The 14,712-nt window shown below is 48.1% G+C and overlaps 1 protein-coding gene across 4 annotated transcripts in view; it reads right to left on the reverse strand.

Annotated features, from left to right (window-relative positions):
* Window positions 1-658: 658 nt before the first annotated feature.
* LOC109281456 (uncharacterized) overlaps window positions 659-14,712 on the reverse strand; it is a 28,152-nt gene continuing 14,098 nt past the window's right edge. Inside the window, exons 2-4 of one of the 4 annotated variants that reach the window (XM_059719560.1) lie at window positions 11,094-11,206; window positions 3,444-3,717; window positions 659-1,867 (exon numbers count right to left, since the gene is read on the reverse strand). In XM_059719560.1, the coding sequence (XP_059575543.1) occupies window positions 1,481-1,867; window positions 3,444-3,717; window positions 11,094-11,131 (699 nt within the window). In that variant the 5' untranslated portion in view covers window positions 11,132-11,206 and the 3' untranslated portion in view covers window positions 659-1,480. Of the gene's footprint in view, window positions 1,868-3,162; window positions 3,718-10,568; window positions 11,207-14,712 lie in introns of those variants that run through there. The other 3 variants (XR_009457730.1, XR_009457729.1, XR_002088110.2) reach the window with 3 other exon arrangements.

The raw sequence follows: 14,712 nt of genomic DNA on the forward strand, positions 1-14,712 counted from the left end.
TAACAATGCGCTAGCGCATATTTGTCTGAAGAGGCGCAACGAATTACTTCAATTTGCAAAGAAAACTATTTTATGTGGGGATGGGAAAGGCTACGTCTTCATTGCAGCCCTCATTCGCAAATTAGGGTCTTTTATCAGCAGATGGGAAGCAAAGCAAGCCCTTTGTCCCCTCCCCTCATCTCCCAGCAGCTTTTTCCCAAATGCTCCATGTCCAGTGTCATAATGCAACGGTATGGCTGGTCGTAGGACCCTGATCTAATTGCTCGGTACAAATCACCTGCTTAATGAGAGCACCATCATTAGCTGACTAAGTGGTTTCTCTGTATACAATTAAAGTAAAGCTGTAACCCATGTCTCACTCAGGGAGATGAGAGCCGTCTGACCCACATGCAGTGCCCCAAATGCGATGGGCTAGGAAAGCGTTAGGACCCACTGCCTGTCATCCAGTGCTTTAACAGGAAGCGGAGCTGCCAGCTCGCCCGATAATCCTGTGTTTTTCTTAAATCCCCAGCTGCTCCAGTTGGGTCATTACCTGAGCCTCTCTGCTTTGATTTAAAATATTAAGTTTCTAACCCTTCCAGCTCCAGAGAAAAGCTGGAATATATTAACCCTACATGCATTCACAACAGAAGGCAAATGAAGACATATTTATCTCTTTTATTTATTTATTTTTTTTCAAGTCAGAGCTCATGGTTTTGAGGAAAGGGGGAGGGAGGAAGACTTCCTGACTCATGATTTTTGAGGTCTTGGGAGCACCGAGGAAGAAGGATGGACTACTGGCCTATTGATCTTTTCTAACCATCACACAGAAGATGACTTGGTCCTTTAAGAGATCGATGAGAACATTTCAATGGCGTTCAGCGTGCTCTTCAGCAATCCTTCACAGTCGAGGACGACGGTCTTCCACGATTTTCATATCTGCAGGCATGAAAAGGGCTCATGAGGCCGATCCAGGATCGACAGACTTGCAACACGGGCACATATTTCCGTGCGGGGTGGGTGGCTCTGGGTTCTTGGTTCGGTCTGCGATACGCTGTTTCTGCTGCCCCTGCTTTTCCATCTCGTGCTGTTGTTGTAAAGTGTTAAAGTATTGAGATCCTTGCAGCAGACTCATTCTCCGTTTGGGGTGATCCTGGACAAATCTCCCATGAGTTGATGTCGATGTTGCATTTTTTTTCCAAGTTGGCCTTGAGGATGTCCTTGAAGCTCTTTCTCTGCCCTCCTCTCAACTGAACTGGGAGAATAAAACTTGCTTCAGGAGTCTGCAGGTGGACATCTGGATGATGTGGGTGGCCCAGAAAAGTTGATGTCAGGTGATGATCATCTTAATGCTCATGGTGTTTGCTTGAGAGAGGAGGCTAACGTTGGTGCATCCGTCTTCCCACTGGATTTGAAGCATCTTCCACGGGCAGCGTCGATGGTACTTCTCCAGTAACTGGAGATGTCTCCTGTATGTTGTGCACATCTCCACTCTGCACAGTCAGGTGGGGATCATGACTGCTGCATGAGCCATGAGCTTGGTTTCGGATCTGATGTCATGATCTTCAAACACTTGTTTCCTCTGGCATCCGAAGGCTGCACTTGCATATTTGAGGTGACGCTGAATTTCTTCATCCATCTCGGCCTTCTGTGAGAGCTGGCTTCTGAGGTACGGGAAGTACTCGATGTTCTCCAGGGTCTCACCATGAATCTGAATTACGGGAGCTGGGGACTGTTCATTAAGAGCTTGTTGATGGAGAAACTTAGTCTTCTGAATGTTAAACATCAGTCCCATTTTCTTGCATGCCTCAGTAAAGACATGGATGATTGCCTGAAGGTCTGTTATGGGAGTCCTGTATAGAAGGGATGCAGCTGTATATATGCAAATCTATGGAGATAATGAATATAAAAGGTAGTCATCTATGGACACAACAGAATATGTAACAATGCTCACAGGACTGAAGAACCAATATGATTACGAACGCTGTTCCCAGCAAATGACTTCCAGATTACACACTCCTAGCCCTTAGCACTTGCTGCAAGATGCAAGCTCCTTTAATAATCCCCTCGTACGAGAATGGGGCACCCCCATCCACTAAAGGACAAAAGAAGCTGGACACTCATTACCACTGAATTAATTTTGAAAATCCCAGCCACTGTCAAGGAATTTAGGTCCCATCTTGGGGAAAGGTGACACAAAGCTAACAGCTTACAGGATCAATCTGTACTTACATTCAAATGAGAACGGGCCTGCAGAGGAGAAGGGAAATAGGTGTGCATTACCTTCTGCTTTTAAAACCAAACCCTTGAGTTACCTGCAAGCAAGCCCCAAACTCAGAGGACTCTCTCAACCACTTATCACTGGCAGGGAAGGGATGTTTAGGAACCCAGCTCTCATGCCAGGAGCTCACTGTGCCAGGTGCTGCACGCACATGGAAAGAGAAGGAAGTTCCTGCTCCGGACAGCTTGCAATCTCCAAGGCAAGGATCCAACAGGTGGGCACAGACAGACACGCGGGGTAGCACAGGGGACAACGAGACAATGCTGGTTTGTGAGACAAGCAGGGGTCTGGGCACACTGGTTGGGAGAATTAAACCAAAGTAACCCCCCATGGCGTGTACAAGCAGCCCCAGTTGTCAAGCTGGCTGCAGGCATCGCAGCAAAGGGGAATGTGAAGGCGGGACGCGAAAGTGGACATTGAGGAAGCTTATTCGACTGACAGTCCGTTTTGACCTTCCAAGGTGAACGATGTGCAAGAAGCAAATGGTAACACTGGTGTGAAACCATTGCCGTGCTAATGCAGTTATTACCATCTGACTAGCTGCAGACAGGAGCTAGCTCAGCATTTTCTCTCCCAGTCTCGTATTGTATTTTGACACTGTCCCAGCTCCCAGATGACTAGCAGTGTGAAGGGTCAGAGCCCTCTGCCGACCTCTGCATCACAAACCTGCCAGGCTGACACCAGCAGAACTAAAACTAGAAACAGAAAAGTTGTGCTTTTCCCCAGAACTGAATTTCTCATAAAGGCCCAAATCCCAGATCCCCGGAGGAAGGAGCTGCAGCAAGGAAGCCACAAGGGACCAAGGGGCATTTGTCCCTGGGAAAACAGATTCCTCTTCCACCAGGTGGGGGAAACAAGGTGGGAGCTGTGGTAATCATGACCATTCCCTTCAAGACTCATTGCTTTTCAGATTAATGTTTAATGCTGAATTCCAATTACATGTCCGGTAATATTCACTTAATTAAAAGCTACTGTCATAGGCTTGCAGGCTTGAGATGAAAGGTAGATGAATAAAATGGAAGACTAAAATATTACCCCAGTGAGGAAAGAGATTTCCTCTCCCTGCCCTTGCATGGGAATATTGCTCATGCGGGAGAATAGAGAGCGGTAACAAATAGACGCGGTGATTTCATTGCAGAGGCCGCTAGGCCCCGCGGTTCGAGCTTCCGGATGGATAAAATACCTTTGGTGCTGCCCATCTTCCCAGCATCTGGTGTCCTACTAGATAACCCCATCCGAGCAGGGACTTTCCGTGGCACATGGAGAAGCTGTATGACGCTGTCTTCTTATTTCCCAGAGAGGGAGAGGGCGTTTCTTTCTGGTGATTAATTTGATCGATGGCCAAGTTGCCCCATGCATTTGGTGGCGAGATCTTTGGGGCAGTGACAGCCTCATTTGGGTCAAGGCCTGAATTCACCTTCCAAAGGGTGGCTCCAAGGTTGTGCAGAAGCTCATCTCTGAAATGAAAGGGATTTGCAGGCATTTCACACCGCTCACGCGCCTTTGCACTGTGGTTCAGAAAGATCTCGGCATTTTGAACCATCCCTCTCCCTCCTCACAAGAGGTCTCTCGCATCACTCTGCCCCGGCTTGAGACAGGTCACACTTAGCCAAGCAGTATTTTCACAGTCCTAGACCCAGTCTGGACTAACTCTCCCACAGTGACCATGAACAGAGCCATTCTGGAGCAAGCTAGCCAGAGCCCAAAAGGGACTTTTGCTGTATTTTGTACAGTTTGCATCTTGTAAAATTGTCTCTGACGTGGAGAAAAAGCAGGACTGTAAAACACATGCACATGCATAGACAACCAAAGGAGAAATAAAAAGAAAAAGACCAAACTAAGCTACCCCATGGCAATAGCAGGACCCAAGGGAAGGGCTCTCGTGATGTAAAGGCATGCATCCAGGGCACTGAAGACACCAGGCAACCTTTAATATCTCTTAGCCCCCAGGGTGCATGGTTATCATGCAGTAACCCACCCCCTGGAGCGTTTGATTGCTTAAGCATCTCTTTGCAAAGTGTTTATATCTTTTGCATGAATGTTTAATCAGATACCATAGCACTCTTCACAGCAGCCTTCCCCTGGGAAGCAGCCAGAGCTGGAATGACAGCTTCTTCCTGCTCTATTTGGAAGGATGCTCTGAAAGGGAAGAGATGCTTATGTGCAGCAATGGGGGAACATCTAGGACCCGGTCTCAGAAAGCCTCACAAGTCCTCTGGATCAGACTGCTCAGGGCTGAGGGTGGCGAGCACCGAAGGGGCTGGGGGTGCAGGAGAAGCTCTCACTGCTGTCACTTAGCCAATACCTAAAATAATACAGGATGGTCCAACACAGAGGTCCATATTGGTAGAGAAAGGGAGGGAGGGTGCTGAGTACAGGGTTAGGGGCCTGGAGGGCCACAACTGGCACTCATTTCTCTAATTAGTCTAATTGACTCAGGTCACATGAACCTCTCTTTCTTGGGTCCCACTTACCTACACCCCCTCGGTGAGGTGAGGTGAGGCAAAGAGCATTGCAGAGGAGCACCGGGTAATTTGAGGTCTGAACTGTGGATATAAAAACAGTTTGCCCAATAGCAGTACATTACCTGCAAGTCCCCCGCCACGTGCTCCCACTCCTCCCCCAGCTTGCACTTATTTCAGCTCAAAATCCAATGCAGCTTGTAGCTCCAGAGGGAGGTGACACCTTTCCCAGGTAGGAGGGAGCTCACCTGCCCTGGCTTCATGCCCGGCCACTGGAAACCCCATCGTTTTAGAAACTGAACGCTCACATTCGCCCTGTACAAGAAGCAAGGAGTTTTTTGGGGGATACCTTTTCTTGGACTGTATAGTTACACAAGCTTTCTAGCACCAAGTGCCCTCCACTGTTTGCCTTGCAGCTAAGAGCAGGATTGCAGGGCAGCGCTCTGCATCCAAACAGCGGCTCTTTCTACCAGCCCTTCCAGCACCCAGCTCCCCTTAGGGACCCTCCATTCCCTACAACGCCCGGTCCCACCTAACTTTCAGAGTTACCACCGGCAGCATCCCTGGTAGATCCTCTTTCCCTGCTAGCAGCCTGGAGACGATTCGTCTTTCCTGCCTGGTGCAGGGGGACTGGACCCGAGGATCTTCCGAGGTCCCTTCCGGCCTTACAATCTATGAATCTATTTCTATGGGGTTCAGTGCCCACATTTCCATGGTCAAAAGGTTTCTAAAGAGCCAATCCTCAACCCCCAGCCTGCTTGGAAAGGAGGATGGTGGCTAACACTCGTCTTGCCGGCACCCCACGGGTGCAGGGCTGCTCCCCTCACAAGCAACCAGCTCCATTTGCTCAATATTTGCCCCGTGCTTGAATCAGACAGACTGGGGGCATCAGATGAAGCGACAGAAGTGGCTGCCGGGGTCAGCATGGGGGGGTGGGTGTTACTGCCATCCCAATTGGGGGGCAGATGGATTCACAGACGGATGAAGCCACTCAAGGTCTGCTGCTTTAAACGGTCCCAAAGAAAAGGTGAGTGGCAGCGTGGCATTGTTCAGCACTCGCAGCCCTGCCTCCCTTATTTATCCAGGGGCCTTGCTGGCTTACGGCAAAAGCCATTACCTTAGGATTAGGCTTCAGTTTGATTCTCATCAAAGGCTCTGGTCACCGTGTATTTGCTTAACACCAGACCTTTCAGGCCCCATCAAATTTAACAAGGCCTGACAGATTCGGGATTAAACACAAAAAGCCAGACAAATCCATACTTTCATAGGAGGCCCCAGTGAATGCGACAGGACAGGCAGGATTTAAAAAAAAAAAAAAGAGAGAAAATGAGAGAGACTAAAATTAGCTCCTTCTGCTCGTGTCAGGGGTTTGTCATTGCAGTCAAGTGCTGATACCGCGGCAGAAGGAGCCGCCTGGATCGCCCCGGACCGGGAGAGACCCCGCAGGGCCCTTCCCCCATGCCCTTTTCCTTTAATAGGGATCTATGACATACACCTCTGATCTTTTAGCCACCAAGTCTCTGCTTAGTGGATGGGGAAAGGGTTTAATTGGCTATATCTGTACTTTTTATCAGGCTTGTATTCTCGTCTTAGTGCCCTTGGAAGTGCGGGAGACACATGCACACACGCTCCCTCTGCTAACTCGCAGATTTGCCATGCAGCCGAACAAATCTGTTTTATAGTAACAGGTGGCTCCTCCTGTCTGCATATGATATGTATAATAAATTACTTCAATGGGTAGTTCAGGGGCTTCCCTCCCTCCGTCCTTCTCCTTTTCTTTGGTAGGCGAGACCCACAAAGGAGGCTCCCTTGTTTTGTGGTTGTGGAGTAATGCTCTTGCCTAGGTTAAACAGGAGGCCAGATTAGATGATCCAACAATTTCCTCAGGCCTTAAAATATATAAGGACTCCTAAGCTGTAATGCATGATGCTCACAGTTTGCTTTAGAAACAATTCAAAGAGCTTTTTGGTTTGAACTGAAATAGTCCCTTGCCTTATTTGCAACTCTAATGCAGCAGTCCGAGGGAAAGGCAATGAGAACCAGCGAAGGAAAGGGACTGTGCAGCAGAGGTCAGTCTTAGCAGCTAAACTGTGCAGTCCAGAGTGATTAAAACATACAAAAAGGGGGAACAAATGGTATAAATGGAGTAGAGAGAGCTGTGGATCCCGAGATTTCCAGCAGAGCCAAAGGGAGTTTTGGGCAGTCGAAGTTAGGAGCGTCAGTCTGGGAAGAGAGCTCCCTCGGAGAGCCGAGCGGAACCATTTTCTTATCTCCCAAGACTTTTTGTGCTTTCCAAATGAAAAAAAATCCCAGTCTGAATGGGAATGAAAACTGGAAATAGCAAAACTTTCAGGAACACAAAGTCTGCAATAAATTCAGAAGGGCTCTCCTGAGACCTTTGGTTCTGATCATTTCTAAACATGTTATCTGCTTTCAACGTTTTTTCCTCTCGTTTTTTCCCTCTTGCAATTAAGTGAAGTGTCAAAAGTTATAGGAGAGGCAGAAACTTCTTTCCTGTACAACATGTAAAAATGATGCATTTTTGCAATTTTGAACCTCACTTCCTAAAATTTTTTTCAGAACGGGAAATCCATTGAAAATGATCCTTTCCTGCCTGCACTTTTTAATAGTAAAAAAGCCAAGCCAACACAGATCAAGAGGCTTGTCCATGCTTCAAGGAGCACATAAGTCTAACCAGCCCAAAGTCAGTGCATTTCAGTGGGAGCTAAGAGTGTAACTACCTTTGGGTTAAGCTTAAACCCCAGCTGTAGATCATCAGTAAAAAGGTATTAGCAGCACAGGCGGGAATTTCCCTCGTGCCCTAAAGGACAGAGCACAGCACCGGTTTCTTTGAAGCCAATCAAGATGCCTACTGGAATTGCAATTACAAGTCTGAGACTCTGCTCCAAGGAAAGAGCAGCAGATTTTCCAAGGAGTTCCTTCATCAGCACTTGAGTGGTCCTCATTTTATTACTGAGGATGAAAGTGGGCTTACAGAGTCGAGCAGAAGAATCAATTTTGCACAATAGCAAGGCCGATACTGGGGGGAAAAATACTGCCGTTAACATGCATTACAATTTCTAAATGAATTAGTTTAGCTTGAGCACAATAGGAGCATGACAACTCCCCCTGTGAATATCCCAGCAGACGGGTTTACTGGCTGCAACATTTGCAGAGATGGCCAGTGTAAAGCAAATACCGCAAATTGCTCGGACAATGTCCACTTGGAGTGGGGAGACACTGAAACTGGGGGGGGGGAACAACCTCATGTTGTTCTAGGTATTATGTTCATCCGGCCACGGGACGGAAACAACGCTACACAATGCTTGCCCAGTCAAAGCAGTGGAATATTTTATTAATGGCTATTCCCCCATTATCCCAGCCTGCCTAGTACTGAAAACTTCCCATTAGTCCTTGAGCGCTCACGAGCACTAGCAAGCATCTAGCTAGCAAGGGTCCTCGCGGAGCAGCACTGGCATCCTCTCCCTGGCAGACCTCTAGATGAGGACAGCATGAAGTGCTAAAGAAATCATTTGTTTTACACAAGATGACCTCTTTTTATTGCAGATCAACTCAGCACTGAATTAAGCAAAATCACTGCTCCCGCCCAGCCGGGACTGGTGCCTCAGCACACGAGCAAGGTTTTGACAACCTTATCCTGCTCCTCTCGGCAGACTCACCCACGCTTCAGAAATGCTTGTGCTGCATTTCCCTAGCTGTAAGTGAGTCTGCTGTCTCCGACTTGGCATCCCCTTCGAGGCCCGGCGCTCTTTCATTGCAAGATCTCCCCGCTGGGGTAGGGAAGACCCAGATGCAACTCATTGTTTGCAACTGGCTGCTTATATTTTTGGCTCTGATTGTGGCGGCAGCTATTAGGCTGTGCTGTGCTGTCTGCCTTTCCCTCCCATCACTCTGTGCATCAAGTAGTGCTCTCCTCCCAATGACCCTGGCAGGTGCTGGAACTACCCCTTGGAGAGGAGAGGCTGTAACCTCCGATCCTTGCCACGGGCAGACCCGATCCAGTCTGGGAAGCATCGGCAAATTTGCCGTCCCTGGTGCAGCAGAGGTGCACGACCTCTCCCAGACCCTAGGAAAAGTGAATCCGTGGCACTGCTACCGGTGGATTTGTGCAAGGTCACACAGTGAGTCAGTGGCAGAGGCCAGGCTCCAGCCCCTGCACCAAACAAGTGCCTCAAACTGGGCAGAGGCCTTTGCTACGAGCTCCTCCAGGCTTTGCACACACCCAGGCCCTCTGCTTCCAGTGGGCAGCACCAGCAGCTACAACCTCTTGGGGGAAAATTGGCCTTCATTATGGAGGGGTTTTGTCTCGGAGGTTGCTCAGGGCTTTCTTGCAAGGAAACAAGAGCATCATTTCTCAGTTTGTGCATGCGGAGGGCACTCCACCTGGTCTAAACCCATTTTGGACAGGGCGAGGGGCACATATCAGGGATTTCCCAGGAGCCCATGAGGAAGAGACACTCACTGGGGTTTCATCTGTGTATTACAGTCTGAAACAGCTTGAAAAAAAAAATAAAGCCAGATAAACCAAACCCCAGCGAAACCCCTGACTGGGGTCTCCGGGTGCAGCTTAAATCTGTGAACACGAGACACTGCAGTCAGAATGGATTTGCTTTGCATCCAGCAGGGAAGTGCTTTCCCTTCACACATGAAAAATTTAAATTAAAACTGAGGAAGTCATTTCCACCAAGAATTTTCCGAAGGAAAAAAACCCCTCCAAACTTGGATTTTCATCAAGACAAAAACCCAAAATGCATGTTTTAAAATTTAAAACCTGAACCCTAAGCCAGCTCCATATGTTATCAAATTCAGCAGGGGCCTTACCAGTGGGACCGTCCCTGAAACAGCCTGTTTCACAGCCTGGCTTGGTGGACACCCCCCAGAGAGGTGCTGCTGCTGCAGCGTGGGAGCACTGGAAGATATCAGGATGTACCTGTCCTCCTTGGGTAACTAAAAGGTTGAATCGTGCATGGGGTCAAGGAGGTGTGGGACAAGGAGGAGGCCAGTGACAATAATAGGAGAGTTTTTAAGGAACTCAAAAGTCCCCAGAGTTCGTTGCAAGGCAAGGAGATAGAAAGTCTTTGGAGATGTCCAGGACAGAGAATCGATCAGCTCCTGGGGTTGCAGGTGCTGGGCCCATCGGGGCAGACCCCGCTGCATCGGGTGCTACACATCACGAGTGAGAAAAAAGCAGCCCTGACCCCAGACAGATTCACAGCTTTGGTGCAAATCTTACGGGTGTCGTCTGGATCAGAGACCGTTTGCTCAAGTCGGAGAGGACCGTATCTTTCGTGCGGCAGACCTCAGTGGTGTACATGTGGTATGACGGCTGCGGAGCCAGAAGCAGTTCTCCATGTTCACCGCCTACCTCCTTTCCCCTGGTGCACCTCTGCCGGGGCTGGGATCAGAGCTGCTATTCACCCTGCACGGGCAGGGAGATGCACTGCAGCCTGACCCCAGCCCAGCTGCTTCTCTTTGCACTCGCACTCACGCCTGATCACACCCATGCCACTGTTGCCTCGGGTCTCCGTGGGCGCGGTGGCATCGGTGGCAGTGCGGGAAGGGAGGAACGGACCTGAGAAATCAGCCTTGGGGCACGGCCTTCCCTGCTGAGAAAACCCAGAGGCTGGGCAGCAGGGAGAGCTCCTGCAAACAAGCCCATGACATTATTTATAGCGGTAAACAAGGCTGGCCATTTGGTGAGTAATTTGGAGCAATGCTCAGCAACTGATAGCAATTTCCAGCAATTAAATACTAATTAATTGATTTACCGAGTGATGCATTTACTTTATATATGGTGTTTTATTAAGTAATTACGGTTTACCAAGTCATTTCTAAGGCATATTTATTAAGGCAATTCTCAGCAAACAAGTGATTTTTGTTTTAATCGTAGGAATAGTAAGAATAAAAAGCAACAATGGAGAGCTTTCTTCAAGTGCCTCTTCTCCAGAGCCGGTGCCTCTGCTTTTCCACACAGAAAATACTCTCCCACTTCCCCTGATGGTCAGGAACTCTTCATGGCGGGACCATTCCCCAGGCATATTGCCATCATATAGCATATCTCAGTCCAACTGCAGTCCCACTGTCAGACCCTCGTGATGGTTTCCTAAAGGACACTTGCTTATAGTTTCTTTCTCCTTGAAAATATATCAAGCAACGGACTTTCCAGCACTTAAGTTGCATTGGACTCTCCCTACCCTAACTGCAGAATATGCTTCCCCTCTTGATGTTCAGCACAGCTGTACCATGCTCTGTCTGTCCTTATTCCTCCTCTTCTTCTTGGCATTATTACAGGGAAAGGAAGAGAGACCCATGCTCATCTGTGCATAGCTTACAACCATGCTGTGGCTTACCTGGGTACTCCTCTGCCCTCCTCGCCCCAGTGCATCATGTGGACATTACTGGATTTATCCTCACCTCCCAGGTGTCCATTGCATTCAGAAGCATCATCCTGACCATTTTGTAGCTGGGGAAAATGAGGCACAGAGCAATTAATAGTAACATTTTCAGAGTCACTAAGTGACATAGCATCCCAAATCCTGTTTTCAGAAGTGACCCAATCTCCAAATCTTACAATCACAGACAACAAGCATTGAAGGGGTCTGAGGAGGTCATATCTAGTCCACCCCCCTGCTCAAAGCAGGACCAGTCCCAACTACATCATCCCAGCCTTCCTCAAAGTCAAATTCTCCCCACTTCACTTCTGACAGTGTCATCCCATGTCACATGTCCAAGGTCACAGCAGGTCTGCAGGGGTGATCAAAACTAACGCTGGGTCTCCAGGATCCCAGCCTATTGCTCCGAGCACCAGGCCAGCTTTGTTTGCACCACTACACGTGCCGCTTCTGCAATCCAGGAGAAGGCCCCATCGGCCTTGGGAAGCCAAGCTGGCTAAGCCGGCGCCCTTCTCCAGCCACGCAGCAGTTTTGCAGGGAGTTAACGGTGGAAGGCTTTCATTTATTTAGACAACTATGTCAGCCCATCATTTAAAAAAAGAGCAAGAGAGACTCTCTGGCAGCCTCAGAGCGCTACAACGAGATTGCATTCAACACGATTCAATTTTAGTTAGGCAAAGCAGTAACAAATAGTCTGTTGTGTGACAAATGTTACACCCCTGCAGAGAGCTCCAAGTTCTTAGATAAACTATGATTTATAGAGGAAATTATTTCTGTTCTGGAAACGTGCTTGAATCCTGCCACCGGCTCACATCCTGATAGAGGGCTTCAGGTAGGCGCGGAGGCTTTGCTCTGCTCTGGCTGGGGCATCTAGGACTGCTTTGCTCAGCACGGCCCGTGCTCTGCTAGGTGGTTCACTTTTAGGGGCAGCCAACGTAAAGGGAGGCTATTGGGCAGAGCATCAGCCATAAAGCGTCTCCACTTCTGGACACTTGCTGCCAAAAAAAGATTGAGAAACTGGAGGAGGCGCTGAAAAGAGCAACAAAAATGATGGAGGGATAAGAGTGAAGCAGTAACGAAGAAAAAACTAGATGCCAGTTAGCCATGACTGACACTTCTCGGTCCTTGGGAGGACCAAGCCAGTCTTGGCAAAGGAAGGAACGTGAGTGATAGGCAGAAACAGTGTCGCTTTCAGGTCTAATAGACACGGAGGATACTGCTCATCCCTCCCGGACGAAGAAGTCGCTCCAGAAGGAGGACATGGTTGCAAGATGGGGGGAGTTAGCTGCAGTGGACTGCCCACGGGTCAGAGGATGAGGAGCAAGGTCTGAGACACAGAGGAAGCCTTGAAAACACTGAGAATTGGCTGGTTAGTGTTGTGCCACCTCCAAGGGGATCCCGTCCTCCCCACCACACCCAAGGAACCAGGGCAGGATTGCACCATCCAGTCCAGTCCACGTTTAATTTCCAATAACCCGGGGAACAGGGCATCCTCACCTCCTTTGCAAGACTGCTCCCCTGAGCATGGCTTTTATTCATAAGAAATACTTCCTACAGTCAATGCCTCACTCTGATTTACTTCCCGTGTTGGGCTTTTCCAATACAAGCTCCTGGAGCAAGGAAACAGAGGCAGATCATCCTGCTTTCTCTGTGATGGGCACAGAAAGGCTGTTCCAGCAATAAACATTTGTCAGAAAGTACCATTTCCAAAGAAACCCCTGTCTCCTTCGCTTCTACACGATGTTGCCCACACTCATCGTGCCCCCACCCCAACTTGCTAGGAAAGAGTGTGGAAGATTTTTTTTTTCTTTGGGTCTCACGATTAAAAAATTGGCTCTGCAATGTTTTATGCATGCATCTGTTATGCTAAAATAACCGTCCTTCCTAACCATGCCCACCTGCTGTCTTTTTCAATTTTAAGTATTTCTAAGTAGCAATCAAATCAGTATAATTTGTTCTTTATCTCAGAAAAACCATTGTGAAAGAAAAATGTGACCATTATGTTACATCAGGGAAAAATACAAGCCCTTTATTTGCAGCCTTCTCTATATTCTATCAGATCTTGCAGTCGTCATTATGCCAGTTGTATTTAATGCTGCTCAAATGAACGGAGCTTTCTTTAATCACCACAGCCCTTTTTCTTCCCCCCTCCCTTAATTTTTTCCACCCAAGGTTAAGCGGGTTTTTTTGGGAGACAAATACATAAATACCAATGTTATGAATATGTTAAGGGTATCTAGGAGACAGCTTTGAGGATTGGTATCAAGAGCCTGCTATCACTGATGTGAGCATCAGTAGCTATTGTGTAAGGATGAAGTTACTGGATATTAGAAAAAGCAAATGTAAGAGACACAAACACCACCCACGGACTGCTCCAACGAGATCAAAATAAAAGAGTTGGCAAATATTGACTCTATAATCAATGTCAAGTTTAGCATCAGCCGCCGAATCACACCAAGGTTAGTATAAAAACATTCAATTCGGTAACCTTCAATGAAGCCTACAAATTAGAGGTCAGTGATTGAATTATTACTTATAGACCCAGGACAAACACAGCGAGGATTGGAAGTCCACTTCAGTGTAGATTAATACCTTTAATTGAGAAGCGCTGCCTGGGATACAAGCCTTAGGGCAGCCTCAAGGAATATGTTTCTTAGACTTAATTAATGGAGCGGTGGATCTTTTCATCCATAAAAGGACTCCTAATAAATGGAGCCGAGTGGCTAATTCTCAGCAAACAATTTATCTGATGGTTTGAGCAGCTTTTCCTGCCAGAGGAGCATTCCTGCACTCATTGAGATTTCCTCCAGCTTATTGATTGTTCAATGGAGTTGATAAACTTCTTTAGGGGGTTTTTTAACCCCCTTCCCACCCCAAGGATTGATCTTGAATAGTCTCAGTTCCAGCAGATCTGTTTAGTACAGAGGTCCTCAACCTTGCTAGACTTACAGCACTCCCCAGAAAATGCCAGCTCTTAGTTTTCACTCGTTTTTTGACTACAGAAAAATGACAGAGCAATTGGCCTGTTGCAAAGAGCTCAGACCGACCGCGGCAGGTCAGAATATTTTTTAACACTATGGATTCCTATTTGAAATCTCTGGGTTTTTCTCGTGACCCATGCTTGCACATCTAACAGCACCATGGCACCCTAGTTGAGAACCATTGGCTTAGGAGCAACCTGATGGCTCGCTGGGTGTGAATACCGGTGCCGGTAAAGCAGGTCGTTTCAGTATTCAGAGGGAACCCCAAAGAGATAACGGCGTGTGGCTGAAGGGAGTTCTCACAAACTATTTCTGCATCGTTTCACATGTTTCCAACAACCCCATTGCTCTTAAGGGCCTAACACCACTTTACAAGTCAAGATAATAAGCGGCGATGGAGGCAGCGTGGTCCGGTCCTGGAGGAACAAGGATGTGCATGGCGAGGCCTGAGTTCTAGTCCTGCCTGCAATACAAGTTCACTGCAGGGCCTTTAACTCCCTTGGCCAAAATCTGCCTTCCCCTTTTGCCCCTGAATCTGGTCCTCACTTCAGTGGCGCTGCCTCCAGACCCAAGGGCTGCTGCAGCCACGCATCTGG

The sequence above is a fragment of the Alligator mississippiensis genome, chromosome 16, assembly GCF_030867095.1.
Source record: "Alligator mississippiensis isolate rAllMis1 chromosome 16, rAllMis1, whole genome shotgun sequence".
Lineage (NCBI taxonomy): Eukaryota > Metazoa > Chordata > Crocodylia > Alligatoridae > Alligator > Alligator mississippiensis.